Source organism: Lipomyces arxii (genome assembly GCF_038497795.1).
Source record: "Lipomyces arxii strain Phaff 12-163 unplaced genomic scaffold V1512scaffold_5, whole genome shotgun sequence".
NCBI classification, from domain to species: domain Eukaryota; kingdom Fungi; phylum Ascomycota; class Lipomycetes; order Lipomycetales; family Lipomycetaceae; genus Lipomyces; species Lipomyces arxii.
This window is the reverse complement of record NW_027117704.1, coordinates 798,317-813,962: the sequence shown is the minus strand read 5'-3', so window position 1 is coordinate 813,962 and position 15,646 is coordinate 798,317. Positions and strand designations below refer to the sequence as shown.

The 15,646-nt window shown below is 44.6% G+C and overlaps 8 protein-coding genes across 8 annotated transcripts; 4 read left to right on the top strand and 4 right to left on the bottom strand.

Moving 5' to 3' along the window:
- Positions 1 to 1,092: 1,092 nt before the first annotated feature.
- Positions 1,093 to 1,482, bottom strand: V1512DRAFT_206259 (mitochondrial pyruvate carrier; the record flags this gene model as incomplete). Its single annotated transcript, XM_066913381.1, has 3 exons — positions 1,093 to 1,231; positions 1,281 to 1,404; positions 1,461 to 1,482. Coding segments are annotated over 3 exons (285 nt in total), but the record flags the coding sequence as incomplete, so codon positions are not given.
- A 433-nt stretch (positions 1,483 to 1,915) lies between these two features.
- Positions 1,916 to 3,574, bottom strand: V1512DRAFT_261635 (insulin-induced protein-domain-containing protein). Its single transcript, XM_066916106.1, has 3 exons — positions 2,696 to 3,574; positions 2,461 to 2,627; positions 1,916 to 2,406 (listed from the first exon to the last, which is right to left on the bottom strand). The coding sequence occupies exons 1-3, from the start codon at positions 3,425 to 3,427 to the stop codon at positions 2,283 to 2,285; spliced, it is 1,023 nt and encodes a 340-aa protein (XP_066772368.1). The 5' UTR covers positions 3,428 to 3,574; the 3' UTR covers positions 1,916 to 2,282.
- A 49-nt stretch (positions 3,575 to 3,623) lies between these two features.
- On the top strand, positions 3,624 to 4,464 carry V1512DRAFT_261634 (uncharacterized protein). Its single transcript, XM_066916105.1, has 3 exons — positions 3,624 to 3,881; positions 3,936 to 4,037; positions 4,087 to 4,464. Exons 1-3 carry the CDS (start codon positions 3,678 to 3,680, stop codon positions 4,189 to 4,191), a joined length of 411 nt encoding a protein of 136 aa, XP_066772367.1. The 5' UTR covers positions 3,624 to 3,677; the 3' UTR covers positions 4,192 to 4,464.
- On the top strand, positions 4,460 to 7,060 carry V1512DRAFT_261633 (uncharacterized protein). The gene is made up of 2 exons (XM_066916104.1): positions 4,460 to 5,016; positions 5,066 to 7,060. Exons 1-2 carry the CDS (start codon positions 4,642 to 4,644, stop codon positions 6,887 to 6,889), a joined length of 2,199 nt encoding a protein of 732 aa, XP_066772366.1. The 5' UTR covers positions 4,460 to 4,641; the 3' UTR covers positions 6,890 to 7,060.
- On the bottom strand, positions 6,938 to 8,813 carry V1512DRAFT_290777 (chromatin remodelling complex Rsc7/Swp82 subunit-domain-containing protein). The gene is made up of 2 exons (XM_066918228.1): positions 8,528 to 8,813; positions 6,938 to 8,480 (listed from the first exon to the last, which is right to left on the bottom strand). The coding sequence occupies exons 1-2, from the start codon at positions 8,760 to 8,762 to the stop codon at positions 7,045 to 7,047; spliced, it is 1,671 nt and encodes a 556-aa protein (XP_066772365.1). The 5' UTR covers positions 8,763 to 8,813; the 3' UTR covers positions 6,938 to 7,044.
- Positions 8,814 to 9,133: 320 nt separating this feature from the next.
- Positions 9,134 to 10,770, top strand: V1512DRAFT_261630 (BIG/ATPase V1 complex, subunit S1). The gene is made up of 2 exons (XM_066916103.1): positions 9,134 to 9,337; positions 9,789 to 10,770. The coding sequence occupies exons 1-2, from the start codon at positions 9,228 to 9,230 to the stop codon at positions 10,618 to 10,620; spliced, it is 942 nt and encodes a 313-aa protein (XP_066772364.1). The 5' UTR covers positions 9,134 to 9,227; the 3' UTR covers positions 10,621 to 10,770.
- A 44-nt stretch (positions 10,771 to 10,814) lies between these two features.
- Positions 10,815 to 13,886, top strand: V1512DRAFT_275603 (exocyst complex component Sec10-like protein). Its single transcript, XM_066917837.1, has 2 exons — positions 10,815 to 11,343; positions 11,395 to 13,886. The coding sequence occupies exons 1-2, from the start codon at positions 10,974 to 10,976 to the stop codon at positions 13,719 to 13,721; spliced, it is 2,697 nt and encodes an 898-aa protein (XP_066772363.1). The 5' UTR covers positions 10,815 to 10,973; the 3' UTR covers positions 13,722 to 13,886.
- Positions 13,771 to 15,607, bottom strand: V1512DRAFT_286213 (quinon protein alcohol dehydrogenase-like superfamily). Its single transcript, XM_066918076.1, has 2 exons — positions 15,279 to 15,607; positions 13,771 to 15,231 (listed from the first exon to the last, which is right to left on the bottom strand). The coding sequence occupies exons 1-2, from the start codon at positions 15,489 to 15,491 to the stop codon at positions 13,873 to 13,875; spliced, it is 1,572 nt and encodes a 523-aa protein (XP_066772362.1). The 5' UTR covers positions 15,492 to 15,607; the 3' UTR covers positions 13,771 to 13,872.
- Positions 15,608 to 15,646: the final 39 nt, after the last annotated feature.

Genomic DNA, 15,646 nt, shown 5'->3' with positions numbered 1-15,646 from the left:
TTAAACAGGCTGATTGCGTTTGTCCGTCTGCACGTCTACAAAGCTGTTCGAGTCTTGCTGCTCTTGCAGTCTCTGGCAGAATATTTACCCACATAACCAAGGAACTATTCTGATCATGGTCAATGCATACCTTAAATCTTGCTAGAGAGCATATTGCATGGAACTGTCGTGGACAATTTAAGACATTCCTGAGACACCATAGAAGCCTGAGTTTTTGGATTATGGAATGCCAGTTGACATTAATGGTATGGACATTATGACATTTGTGGCTTTCATTGTGCTAAATTTTAAACAAAAATCTAACCTTCATTTCATACACTCTGCAATACTGTCTGTGAGAACATTAGTTTAAGTTCTTTTGTCTGCAAAGATGGATTTATTTGTTTCTGCATTTTTCTGAATCGTGTGATCTATTTTCTGGTTGCTGTCATTTGATGGTTGCGCTAAATTACGCAGATAAGAATAATCTAAACAGATATGTTACGTTGGCAACTATGCTCATCTACGGATTATATATCAATGCTACCTCTCTCTCTGTATCGCCATGTCAAATCTTTATAATAAGAAACTCTACTTGGGCAATCTATTTGGAGTTGACTGTAAGCCTAGCATGCAGCAAATAGCTGCATCTGCAAATTCTATAACTGTCGCCAACTGACTTAGTTTGTATCCATGCATCATGCATGACCTTTACATAGCACTTCGAGACTATGCGTATTTGCGAACTAACGTATTCTGTATCCTTGCATCATACGTTTAGCACAGCGATAGAGACTTTGATTCAACAATAGTTGGCTATCTCGTATGATGACTGTCCGGTTTAGTGAATGATGACAGCTAGGGGGTGCACTACGAATAGATTGGACTATACAATAAACAAACTGAGTTATCTAATCTATGCAAAAAACAATACCGACATAGAGCACAACTAAATTTTGCGGACACTGTCCGATCATAAATTAACCAGTAATATACGCAGTATCCACGTCAAACAACAATCCGAGACCAATTGGAGAAGAAAGCAAACGTCACAAGGTTAATGACCTGCAAAAATCTTTCGAAGTCGTCTTCTCAGCCAACTGTAATCAGCATTTATTCAGACGAAGCCAAAGCCTTCTCGCGTCCTCCAAAATACCAAAAGTTTAGATATCTAGCACCCTGTGCGAGCTGTGCAGTCTCGTTTACAACATGACAGCCCAACAAAAGGTAGTTCTTGGGAGTGATGGCCATGCTATGTCTCGTTAATTTTGTTAGACGTATAGATACAATTGAATACTCACGAGTAACGCATGAAAATCAAAGAGTAAATAATCAAAGATCCAGTCATAGGACCGGAAATTAGGGTGGGATCTTTCTTAATGTCCATCACAGCAGCAACGGGAATTCCAAAGTTGGAGACGGGTCCTATGTATAAAGTTAGAACATTGTTAATGATTAAAGAAAGTTATTAAAATACGTACCCCAGAAGTGAGTGGAGCAGACATCTGTGCATGTTTTATTAGCAATAATTCCGGTAACAGTTTCGAGAATCAATTACGCACATCTACAATCAACCGTTAGCATAATCTGTTAATATATCGCATACGCTTCATATTCTACAGTGTAAATGTTTCTAAATACACAAAGTAAAACGATTAAAGCAGAGAGGGAAACCACCAAAGGCACGAGGATACATACTTGACAAAATCCTTAGAGAAGATGAATTTGTTCAATCTTGAGAAAACACTTGATGAGCCGGACATTGTAAACTTGAATTTAAATTATATTTTTGTTCTAGAGTTGATGGTGATGAGAATGTTTGCACGATTATCGTAAGCGGTGCTTGGTGAAGCTGAACGCGGCGTTGAGAACTTTTGTGTGTCATCCCGCACTCTGCGGAGTTTTGATTTCCGTGGGGCAGGGCATTTGTTTACGCTTTTTATTCATACACACACATATTAGAATAAATTATTATATAAATATACGGGTAATAACTACTGCGATTTACTAGTGTTACAGCCATAATGAGAATCGAATTTAGAGGTTACAGAGCATAAAAAGCTATTATTAATTCGTTTCTTTATAGCAATTTACAACTAAACCGCAAATACACTTTTCACTTGTTACTAATAGCATCTAAATTGAATGAGCGAAGTCATAGCCAGACATACACACAAACTTAAACTCGATGTATATATATATATACCTTGCTCCAAAAATTATACAGTACTTGCCAAAAGTCAAACCATTTACATCAATCTATTGCATACCGAAATACGGTAACTGTAAACGGCTTCTTCGCTCTATAATTTCGATCGACCTAGCAGCTTTCGTCCGATTGCACCAAAACATACGCTACTGCAAAAAAACATTGACGCAATCCATGTCGCAACCGAAATATAATCTTCTGACCACACGTCTGATTGCCTGAGATTTGTCAGAAGAGTGTATAAAACTAAACACAATAGAACAGCAACATACGGAAAATGGGTAGGATAAGCGCAAGCAAAAACAGTAGTGCCTAATATAGAAGACAATGAAGACAGAGCAAAGCCATTGACCGATGTGTCCATGACAAACCACAAAATTGGGTTAAGAAAGGCTAGCACAGCTGCTCCCTGTAATGTAGAAGTCCACGGTAGTCTTCTCTATAAGTTTGTTAACATTTGCTCATTAACAGTAGAAACTTTGCGGTTTCACTATGAGAGTTACATACAATACCGTAGGAGATGCCAATGAAAATTCCAACAGCTCGAACAATTGTATTCCACGCGTACATGTTAGAAGCAGTTGTAGAACTCTTCTTTGGTCCTAGCACAGCTGGTGAAATTGAGTCCACAAAAGGCAGCAATGTTCCTAGCAAAATTCCCAAAACACCCCATGTCAAAGTAAAGCTTCCCGTTGGATCGATATTTAGGGTAGTTGTTGTAACGTAGTGATTGTCTTGTAATTGAGTGACTAGATGACCGTACGCAACACCAAAAATAGCCAACAAACTGAGCTTCACAAAGATGTTCAATCCAGTAGACGGAGCATTATCCGCGTCATCTGATCCCTGTGAAAACGAATTTCTTTTCATCGCGGGCTTTGAAACACCGCTTGCGCTTCCCGGATATCCATAAAAACGCTGAAAACCACCTTCATTTCGTCGTAGCCTCGCAACACCATCGCCATAAAGATTTGCAGAAGAGGATGAGGGAGAACTGCCGGGCAGTTCCGGTGTTGGTGAGCGGCTAGGATCGGTCAAGCTCGAACCAAAAATTCCAACGAGAGCAGAGGTAGTTAAAGACACAATTGACTGCGATTTATGAGGCAAGTTTTCTCTCTCTTCGGCTGCCATCATTGAGCCGTCTGACATGAAGGAAGATTCAGAATCGATGCGCCGTATAGACGACGGCTGTTCAAAGCTGCGAACAGGGCTGGGCTGTTGTATTTCTGAATTTTCCATGACTTGAATCTTGATTTGAAATTCCTGCAGTTCAAATTATGTAAATTACTCGGTCATGCACTTCCACAACCTGCAAATGACACGAGTATTCTGTATTTATTGGATCAATACTCACAATTTCAACTGTGTGGCAAGGTTGCACGTGAATTTGAACGAGCCGCGTACTCACAAAAAAAAGTTTGGCAAAATCTCGAATGTCAAACTTAAGTAGAAATCTGTTTGGCATACTTAAAATTTGTTTTAGTTAGTCATGAAAATACTCACTACGAATTTCGTTCAATGTACAGTCAAAGCATGTGGATCGTCGCCAGACTGCTTTCCGTTGCATTTTGATCAGCAAACAGAAGACATGCCGTTAGAACTAGCACATGAAGACGTCGACTACAGTCCTGAGTTTGTATATAACATTTTACCGCGTATAGATTGGCCCGCTTTACTTATTACAGCGCATGAAGTACGTTTACGCGATGAATAGCTAGTGGTGAACAATGCTAACATTTGCATTTAGTTGGGCAATGATCAACTTCCAATGAACAAACCAGAAATAAAAGACCCACGCGCGCCTGAACATGAACAGCTTTTAAAAGATCTTCACATTTTGCTTTTGGAGGTAATTTAGTAGTGCATATGGTATATGAGCACGATACTGATACATATAGACTCAAATCACACAAGGTACTATGAGGTGCGCAAACTGTGGTCATTTGTACTTCATTCGTGATTCCATTGCAAATTTCTTGCTCCCTGGGCATCTTGTACCATAAATTGAATTAAGAAAGCACTAATATTTGCGGAATTTTGACATTAAAAGCTGGCGTTTTTTCTTGAGTTGGTCTTTATTAGATAGTAAGCGATGCAATTGAAATAGAGTTACATTCTATCATGATACAATCGCAATCACAATCACTAAACCAATGCATGCCGTTATAGCAGTATGCAGTTATATAAGATGGATTTAGTACTCTATGCCGTGTTTTTGTGTAGTTAATGGTAATTATGTTCATGCTCAATCTTAGATTACAGCACTAAACCCTTAAGTATGATTTAAAATGGTATTATCTGTACAATCTGTTCACGGCGATTACGTACTGTTAAATCGTTTATTTAACACCAGTTTAGCACATTTCAAAACGTAAGTAGTGTCACAAAAATTTTCGTTTTAGATCGTTTAACCAAGGCAAACGACATTCTTGTCAAGACTCAGAACCACAAAAATGCCCGGTAGATTAGACCGAAGCGCGAAGCCGATGATGGAAAACGTCGTTGTTATTGACGGCGCTCCAATCGTCACAGATAAGAAAGTGGATGCGTTGACAAAGGTGATGAAGAAGTTGTGCGCTGAAGCAGGACGCGTTCAAGAAGATGGGTTTTACATGCCCATGGGTGAAGATGGAAAGTCAAAAGGATTTATTTTTGTGACATTCGAATCTCCGGATCAAGCAAATAATGCAATCCGGTTGTTGAACAACAGACGTCTTGATAACAAGCATACCTTACTTGCTAACAAGTTTTCTGATATCGAGACTTTTGGTGAAGATGAAGAGGAGGACGTTTATGAGGAACCCAAAGAAGAGCCTTATGTTGAGCAGGTTGGCTTTTACCGTTTAGTGTGTTTTGATTTGGCTCTTACAAGTTTAGGAGTATCTTCGCAGTTGGCTCAAGGAGCCCAGCGGGGCTGATCAATTGGTTCTTTTCCGCAGCGACAATGTCGGAGTGTTTTGGAATCGCAAGGCCGAGGCACCAGAAAAGATTGTTAACCGTCCAAACTGGACCGAGAGAAACGTCGTGTGGTCTCCACTCGGAACCTATCTTTGCTCGGTTCACGAGCAAGGTATTCAGCTGTGGGGAGGTGAGCAGTTTAGCCGAAAGGCGCGACTTGTTCACCCTGGTGTTCAGCTTCTTGATTTCTCTCCCTGCGAGAACTATCTCGTCACATGGTCTCCAGAACCCATTCAGCTTATTCCAGAGAACTCTCCTATGAAGGCCGTATTCAAGTTTACGGCAGCTGACGAGGGTAAGCAGATTGTTGTCTGGAATTTGAAGACCGGCTTGCCTGCGCGTACTTTCTCATCTAACGTGTTGCCATCTGCTGATGGGCAAAAGAAGATTACTTGGCCTGCGTTCAAATGGTCGAGCGACGACAAGTATCTTGCCCGTGTTTTCCCAGGCCAGCAAATTTTCGTTTACGAGACACCTGGTCTTGGGCTGCTTGACAAGAAGTCAATTAAGATTGACGGTGTTGCCGACTTTGAGTTTTCGCCTTCGGTGGTTAGCGGAACTGGAAAGAAAGGTGTTGAAGAGCATGTTATCTCTTATTGGACTCCGGAAATAAACAACCAGTCTGCACGTGTGACTTTGATGACTATTCCTTCCAAGGAAATTATTCGTACACGAAATTTGTTCAACGTTGCCGGCTGCAGACTACATTGGCAATCAAAGGGAGAGTTCTTGTGCGTTAAGGTTGTCCGATTCACAAAGACGAAGAAGGGCACGTTTACCAACCTCGAGTTTTTCCGCCTTAAGGAAAAGAACATTCCCATTGAGGTTGTCGAGTTAAAGGAGACAGTGATTAACCTAGCATGGGAGCCCGTTGGAGATCGTTTGGTTTTTATTTCTACATTAGATACCCCAGCAGCCCCGGCTGCTGCTGTGGTGCCTCTTCCAGGAGCAAGAACGCCATTTGCGAAGCCCCCTGCTATGACTGGTGGTTCCGGAACGGTAAAGACTACTGTGAGTTTCTATGGCTTAGAGCGGTCCAAGGGACCGAACGGTCAATTTAGACAGATTTTAACTACCGAGCGCAAATCCGTCAACTCGATTTTCTGGTCACCAAAGGGCAGATTTGTTGTTGTTGCTGCTGTCGGTGTAAATTCCAGCAGCACTGGTGAGATTAGTTTCTGGGATTTTGATTTTGAGGGCGAGAAGAAGGAGGTGCCTGGTGCAGAAGACGTTCCAGCTAATCTATTGATGATGGCAACTGGACAGCACTATCAGCTTACTGACATTGAGTGGGATCCTGCTGGGCGATATGTTGCGTCGTCGTCATCCACCTGGGGTCGAGCTATGGAGACTGGTTACAGAATCTGGGACCTTAGAGGCCAGATTCTCAGAGACGACAATGTTGAGCGATTTAAGCAGTTTTTGTGGCGCCCAAGACCACCCACGTTGCTTACCAAAGAACAACAGCGTGAGGTCCGAAAGAACTTGCGCGAATACTCCAAGATCTTTGAACAGGAAGACTTGGCAGAAGAGTCACAGGCCAGCAAGGAGATCATCCAGCAACGACTACGGCTGCTGGAAGAATGGAGAGCATGGAGAAAGGCAACTGAAGCTGAGGTTGCGGCCGAACGACATGGCGTTGTGCCTTTGGCCCTCAGAGGTCCCGAGGAAGGCAAGGGCGAGATCGTCGAAGAGATTGTCGAGGAGATCATTTCCGAGAAGGAAGAAGTGATTGACGATTAGATTTGAAAACACGATGTAATAGTTTATACAAATTGCACACGCGTCACATCACTTGATATTATTGTCACTTTTATTATAATCTTACAGCGGCTGTACACTAACTACAAAACATATCCAATTTTCCTGCCCTAGTTATACAAGTTTCCTATAAAATACTATACTTGAAATGGACTATCTCGCATGACTGAATCCAAAATTACAGAGTCGTGCGACTCGTCAAACTCATCAACACCTGTCCCGGCCTTTGGCGCGTCATCTTGGCCGAGTTGTTCAGTCGACGCTTTCGCTGCCGACTTTGGCTTCCAAAATGTTTTCCACATTTGATTTCTTGCCACTCGCTTTCGAGACAAGAACGCGTTAAACTCGACCGCACTGGCGGCAGCCTCGACCATGTCGTCCAGTGACGCCCGCGTGGTCGTGTCTGCCCTTGTGCCTCTCGACTGTGCGGCTGTGAACTTCACTGGCTCGTCCTCCGGGTCTGTTTTGTTGCTGGTCGACGCTTTAAACAGACGCCAAATACGGGGTTCAGGCATGTCTAAAACTTTTGGAGCGCCACGGAGACCAAACACAATTTGACCAATTGTGTCACCCCGAGACATGCCTTGAAGAAATAGACTGTCTTGAAAGGTCGGGATGTGGTCTGCCGGGGCCGAAGGTGTTGCCGCTAGTGGCGCCAGAGGGGCAATGACCTTCTTTTCGACAGCGAAGTCGTTCTCTGTAAATCCTTCCTCAACGGCTTTTTTCTCCCAATAGTCGTCCTTAACTCGCCTTCCGTCTACAACGGCCAAACTACCAAACTGGCGAAACATACTTCTAGCTGATACAAGAGCAATTTGTCTAGAACGATACGCGTACGGCAGATGACCCATACTGATAAGTGCTTCCTTGTCAGCTTGAGTAGCAATCAGCTTAAATAGTGATCTATTTTTGTTGAACAATAGATACGAGTCTCTGAAATTTAACTCTTTGGCACATTCTGTCGCCATCATAAAATACTTTGCGCCGCGATTTGGCAATTGAAAAATACGCGTTTTGTATTGACGACCGCCGAGCAAGTTGCCGTCAGCTGTAAGTTTTGACTCACCGGCCGGATCAATATCTGAAACGACGTACTCGTCGCCTTCTTCGTTGACAACATCGGTGGTGTGCTCGCTCCCAGGCTGTGGGACTTGATTTTTTGCCTTGTGACCATGAAACCCACCTCTGTGGCCATGTCCACGACCATGGCCAATTGCACCAGGACCACGCCGACGGCCTCTTGGCGCACCACGACGTAGAGGCGCGGTTGCTGGGACTGAAGGCTTGGTCTTCTTTGTGTCCGACTCCAGATCATCGCCTCCATTAAGCACCGATTTATCTTCACCTGCATCGTTTAAAACTGCATCATCTAAATCTAAATCTTTGGATTTGATGTCTTCAATTTCTCCTTCCTCCTTGTCGTCATCATCGTCATCTCCGTCGTCATGATACTCGTCTTCATCATCGTCATCTTTGCTTCGTGTTCTGGACGGTACCACCGTATTCCCAAACCCTTCCTCCTCAATTTCGCCTTCTTCAATGTCTTCGTCATTGTCGCTATTCGTTTCATGTGCTACATTACAAGTCAGTAGCTTCATTAAAGCGTTAACATTTACTCACCATTTGACGCGGTTGCACCTTTACTTTCTGCTTCACTATCTGAATAATCCGAATACGCGCTTGCTTTTTTCCGAGTCGCAGCCAAAGGCGTGCTAGATCGCGACTTTGAAGAGATATCACTGTTTTGATCAAACTTAGCGCGCTTCAACGCGGCGGAGGACACAGATGAGCTTCGTGAGTGTTTGTATAGTCCAGAACTTCCGGTCGAAGCATCCGAATCATTTGAATCTGCCATTTTGGTCGTGAGTGCTCAGTATTTTTGTACAGTGTTCAAGTGTGTCTATACTACGCATTGTGCTAAATGAGTTAAACGAGCAAGCGTTTTTGCTTTTGATGCCTATGCACTCAATTTGCAAAGTCGCCAAATATTGTCACTCCAAGTACATATTGCTATCAGATGATGACACTAAGTGGCTTCTAATTAAATACCTATAATCACTGCATTTATGCCGCAAAACCCCATATTACAGTTCTTTATCTAAATCAAGGTGCACGCTTATCCATATCAAGCAAGTGACCTTCTATTCTTAGTTTAGCTCCATGCTACAGTCGCCAATCGCAGGCTCGCGCCCTTCAAGCAGCGGATTTACGTCGCACTCTTTCTATCCCTCTGCACACTGTCCTCCTTCACCTCTCACCTAACCAGCATCACTCCATCTAGTCAACTCGACTTGTACTTTGATATAAATTTCTAGACAAAATGCTGTTTTCTTCAACTGTTAAGGGTGCTGTTTTGGCCTTGGCTGCTTCCCTCACCGCTGTTTCCGCCTTCGAGGATACCTCACCATTGATGCTGTTGTCGTCCAAGAAGTATGTTTTGACTGTTCTTTTAGATCGATACGGTCGTATGCCTAGTCTGTTCTTTTTCAATTATTTATCAGATTCTACTTTCAGATGCTCGAATTAGCTGGATTACTTAAAAGTGTGCATTGATCGGTTGAGATGAGTAGGTGCCTTCTCAGTTTTTTTATCATCAAAAGCCATTTTATTCACTTGACCCATCAACAAGCATATCTATATTCGCAGTAATAATCAATGGTGTATTTTGTCAATAGCTCAAGGCGTCTGTGTTAATTCAATCACTAATGATGCAAACATTGTCACGGCTCATAAATGTTTTCGCAACAGAAGACAAGCGACACCGCATCAAAATCACTAGTTAGAATTCAGTATTATAGAGCGTCAATTAATGATAATATTGAAACTGAGCAGACAACGAACCGTATCAAAATCGCAAAGAAAACTTTGCTGACTTCTTTAGGGTTGATGCTATCAATGAGCAGCTGTCGTCCGCTTCAATCACCTCTGCTGACCACTTCCACGAACTTGCTCGCAAGTTAGTCTCTGGTCTCAAGGCTGATACCTACGTCGTTGTTTCCCAGCCTGGTCTTCATGCTTCGGATTTTGTCGCGGCGGAGCGTGCTACCCCTAACCTCCGAAAACTCTACGACAGTGCCGAGTCTGCGTTTGCTGTCCGCAATGCTCACGGTTCTTTCGATGTTGACAGCTTGGAGAAGCACATTGTTGACACCTGGGGTGCTGACACCGTTGTCATTGACGCGGCTGCCAATGCTTTCTCTGTCCCTGCCAGCGAGAAGCCTCAGGTTGTCCGTCTTGAGTTCCCTGCTCTCCCCGTTGACATCACCCGATCATCTGTCCTTTCTGATAATGATGCTTTCCTTTATTCCGTGATGTCAATGCTCAAGTCTGAAGACTTTGCTGTCATCTACACTTCTACCCCTATCTCGCGCCCCTATGTTGCCAAGCGCAACCCAGTTGCTGTTGCTGCTGCTGAGGAGGATGCTGAAGTTGTTGCAGCCTCCGCCACTACTGAATTCGTCTATCCTACCGGCGTCATGGGATACCCCACCGGCACCATCCTCCCTACCGAGATTCCCGAGGGTGCTCGTACTGATGGCTCCATTTTCACCAGATACCAGTTCTTCACTCCTGGTATGTTCATGGGCATCATTGCGTCTATTGTTCTCCTTGTCATTCTTGGCTTCGCCCTCAAGTCTATTTCTAGCATTAAGATTTCGTACGAGGCTTTCGAGAAGGAGATGGGACCTCAGACTGTTCAGCAGAAGAACTAAGCTGCTGTCCATGTTTTGAAAAATTAGTAGTTGTCTTTTAAAATCTTGTCATGATGTGGATTGCGGTTGGTGTTTTTCATTTTCTTTTGAGTTGTCATTTTGGGATTATGCAAGTTCATAGAGACGTAATAGAGACGTAATCAAGTAAAATATATTCAGTAATGGCTTGTACTGCAGTATTTAGTCGATTCAACGATGCTGGATGTTGAAACCTTATTTTGCAAGCGCGATTTGCCAAATAATACCAGATTTACCGCGCGTTTCTTGACTGGTATTCTCATCACCAACCGCGCACAACTCCTATATTAAAGGGCTGTGGACTGTCAAAGTCAGTTCTTCAGTAACTGGTAGCAATGCCTGTGAAAGCGAGTGCCCAGTTGTCGGTGCCGTCGAACAACTTGCAGGCTTCTCACAGGCCTTTTGGCGTTCGTACGCTTTCAGCTTCATTACTGCCGCCAATATTCGCGGTGTCACCGGACAAAGAGCGGTTACTACTTCCTTATAGCTCGTACGCGCAAATACTAGACTACCTGCCGTTTACGGAGTATGTTGCTAGTGCGCAAGTATGTCGCGCGTTCCGGCAGATAGTGTACGATGATGGCGCATGGATAAACCGGTTGATAAAGATGAATGTGTGGGATGACGTCGAGGCCGAGACATATCGTGCTGATGATACAAAACGAAAGAATGCGAAGAGTATAATAAAGCAGAATTTAGCCAAAGGTAACGAGCTTTAAGAGTGGATATGAATAGAGCTGATCTTGGGTTCGATAGTACAAATTACACCGCTCAATGTGCTCGGTACGGTACAGTCTATTCCAGGATATGGCCGACATGAGTTTTCTCGTATCTACAAAATCCTCGCACCTCTTTATTTAGATCTTACCAGGCCTGCTCGGCCGTCTACTATGGAGCCACAAGTTTTCAAGATATACCGGACACCAGAACTACAAGCGTTAATTCTTAAAACACTTACGCAGTTTTCTTATGCACTTACAGATGATGATTCGGACGAACGTCGGCAACGACTGTCCGGTGTGGTGGAAATTTTTGAAAACGCGGCCATTCACGAGTTCGAGACTGGGCTAGATGCTGCTGACTATAATAATAGAGCCCGCAGATATGCTGCCGTTTTGATCCTACTCAATGGTGGTAACACTGCGATCCAAGCTTTTATTCAACGAAGCAAATTGCTTGTCGGTGCCGAATCACCTGGCATATCGAGCTGCTTTGTGGTGGACGAGAAGTTTGGACAAATCAAGCTAGATTTGAATCCTGTTAAGAAATTTTTAGATAATCTGTCGCGTGGCGTATCTGACGAGGAAGTTACGATTCGGAAAGTGTTTGGCTCGAACCAGGTCGTGATTGATAAAGCATTGCTTTTGATCGTCGAACGCGTTATTGAAGACATTATAGGCGATTTTTGCTACGTGTTGATCGAACGATCACACGAAACCGGAAATATTGATATCTACTTACAAGTTGTGTCGTCAACGTACGAAGCATTGCTCGAGTTCGCTTACGGGCTCTTGATGGACGATGCCGATAGTGAAGATAAGGTTTTGAGAGAATTTCTAAGGCCATTTCACGACTCGGTTCATGCCATTGTCGACCGAGTCTATGAGCAGCATGTGGATTTATACCTTCAGGAAGAATTAGAACGGTTCCGAGAAAAATGCACGCAGGAGATTGACCGATTCGATCAGCGAGCTGCCAGGCAAGAGCAAGAAACTGAAACTATTTTGCGTAGCAAATATAAGGATCTGACAGCGATGCATAGCGGAACCGCTGCCGAGAAATTTGACGTTTTGACTTCGTTTAAAAAAATGCTGTTCCTGCCAGTTACAGCAATAGGCAATCCAGTCATGCAATTCTCGTCTACATCGTCAAAAACATCCTCGTCGTTTCGCGATGACTCGTCTGACAGACAGTCACAGCATACGACTTCTAGTTCGAAAGAGCAATACCCATCGTCCGAGCTGGCTGCAAATGCGGCAATTTTGAATTCTAGACTAGCTTCAATCCGGACCCTGTTTTCTCTTGAAGTCGCACTTGATTTGATTCAGGGTGCACGTGAAAGTATAGAACGGACCGCGCTGTTTGTCTATTTTGAAGGGCAGACTGGTGAAGAGGCAAAAGAGCAGTGCCATTTAATATTTGTCGCTCTATTGGAGTCATTAGGTTTCCATCACATTCAAAATGGATTTGACCGGGCCTTGAGTCACATGATGGAGTACCAACCTCCAACCTACAACGAAGATGACGGATCTACTGGAAAGAATGAGCGCCCGCAACAGGTAGAGCCACTAGTAACGTTTTTGGAGCTGGTTAACGTCGGTGATTTGATCCAGCAAATGGTGGACGTGTTTTTTGAGAAGGAGTTAGTGTCGCGTCAGTTGCTCAACCGAACGGATTTTTTAAGTCCGGCTGTCAAAGAGAAGAAGCGGTTTGAGCAGATGCTTGACGAGCATGTTGCGTTGGGATTAAATTGTGGTATTGATGTCTTGATTGAGCAGGTCGAGTACATTCTTGCTACTACCCAAAAGCCTGACGAGTTTAACATCTATCACTGGTCTCCTGACCACCGAGAGGGTTCAAACGGTCAGCTTATTGACTCACGACTCGGTCCAACCGAAGCGGCCGTGAAAGTCGCAAACACAGTTGCGGCGCATACCAGGCTTTTGAATGGAAACACAGACAAAACTACATTAGATGTGTTTTTGCAGGAGGTTGGATTGCGCATGTACAGTTCGATTGGCAAACACATTAAGCGCCAGACAATTGCTGTCGACGGGGGCGCGGTGTTGCTAATTTCAGATTTGAATTACTATTACAAGTTTGCAGAGAGCACGCTAAGGCAACGGATTTTGCTTCCGTATTTTGCGGCACTGAGGGAAGTTTCGCAGCTGTATCTGATCGATCCCAAATCCTCTCGTGAGATTGGTGTCGTGATGGCAGACGTAGTGCAGAAGTTTGCGAACATCATCACTGCAGAAGAAGTGCTTGAATACGTCCAATGCCGTGCAGACTGGCTGCTGGTCAAGCGCGCGGTAGAGAAAGCCGTGTACGGAATGGGCATAACAGATTGTTGCGTGATGTAGATACAATATTATAAAACGGCGATGAATGTAATGTAAAGTAATAACTTATGTTTGTTTTTGGGGTCTAGCATTTCAGTTTGAATTTTCGGGTCATGAATTTAGTTATGATCGTTTCGACTATGAAAAGATAAGTTGCATGTAATCTAGTTTTTCAATGTTGCCAGAGCTTTATCGTTTTGTCCCGGCCACCGCTGGCGACGACTTTCCCATCTGCGCTCCATTCGATCGCGTAAACCTCGTCCTTATGCCCCGGCAAATCTGCATGCAACTTCCCCTGCCGCACATCCCACACTTTCACCGTACAGTCCTTCGATCCAGACGCCAGCAGTCTCGAATCCGCCGACCACGAGCACATGTACACAGCTGCGACGTGACCTCTGAGTGTGCTCAAGAACGTGCCGGTCTTGCCATCCCAGAGCTTGATGCTGTTGTCGAAAGAGCACGAGGCCAGAATCCTGCCGTCGGCCGAGAACGCGACATGGTTGATTGCTTTCTGGTGGCCGACCATTCTGGCGACCGGTTTCGCGTTCACGGTGGCTGCGCTGCGGTCGACAATGCCGGAAGGAAACGGGTTCCAGAGATACATTGTCATGTCGTCAGACGCGGTCACGATGCGTTCGTTGATGACTCCGTTCTGGGTTGCAGCCTTGGTGAAGCGTTGCTTGGCTTTGGTCCGCAATGACGCTGCAGAGTCGTCGGAATTTTCTTTGTTAAACGGATCAAACCCGCCGGTCTTGATGGCAAACTCGGTGCTTAATGCGACGAAATTGACCCAGTGGGCATGAGCGTTGAGTGTTTTGACTAGTATAATTGTTGACTTTCGAGCGTCCCAGACCTTGATTGTCTTGTCTTGCGAGCACGAATAAATGACGCCAAGACCGCTCCATTTTGCTGAAGTAATACAAGCCGTGTGACCACTCAGGGTTTGAATGCATGTGCGTGACGTTACGTCCCACACTTTCAACGTCGCATCTTTTGACGAGCTCACAAGTCTCAGTCCCTGACTTTCGTCAAGCAAATGCAGCGGCTCAAACGACAGAGACGTAATCCATTTACTGTGTCCTCGCATAGGCTGTCCAATCTGTTTGCCGGTCTTGATATCCCATATCCGTACTGAGCAATCCATGCTTCCAGTCGCCATCAACTCCCCGTCAGGACTCCATGCTACACACAGCACCCACTTATCATGGCCCTTCATAGCCGCGACCGGCGTCCCAGTCTCGGAATCCCATACACGCGCCGTACCGTCACCGCTGCCAGTGATCAGCCTGGTGCTGGTCTTGGGGGAGAAAGCCATTGACAGAATCGTGCCGCCGTGGCCAGACATGGTCGCGCTGCACCGCGAAACTGACTTGACTTTAAAAATTGCTTGTGGAACATACTCAAGCGTTAACACGTCTTCGGTCGTTCGATGCTTGGGACGGAGAATGTCACTGTAGATGTCTGAATTAATAACAAGAGGCGTAGCACCGTCAACTAGTGAAAAGGTATAAGGTGTTGGATCATCACTCTGATTAAAGTCAGACATAGTTTCGTCGTAAAGCTGACAAAACTTACCTCGCCTAAGAGACTATTGATCAGCATCTCAAGCTGCTTCACTGTACTGCTGCCGGGGACACGCATCATCCCAGTAGACAGCATCTTGCCGGTATCAGCAGCACGAAACTGCACCTGGACAGCAGGCAAATCTGCAGGAACAACATTGGTATCTCTTGGTAGCTGCGCATCTCGGCGCATCCGCTTTGACGGAGGTGGTAACAGTGTCGCCATTTGATGTTCCGATGTCTAGCTGGACTTTTTTTGGTTGGGAGATTATTTTTTTGTGAAATCTGCAATTTGAGTACTAATTTAGTTACCCTGATTTGAGCCGCACGTCATAACTGAATGTCCCAACTGGAGTCTAAGGTGTGAGATCAAGTTCGAGG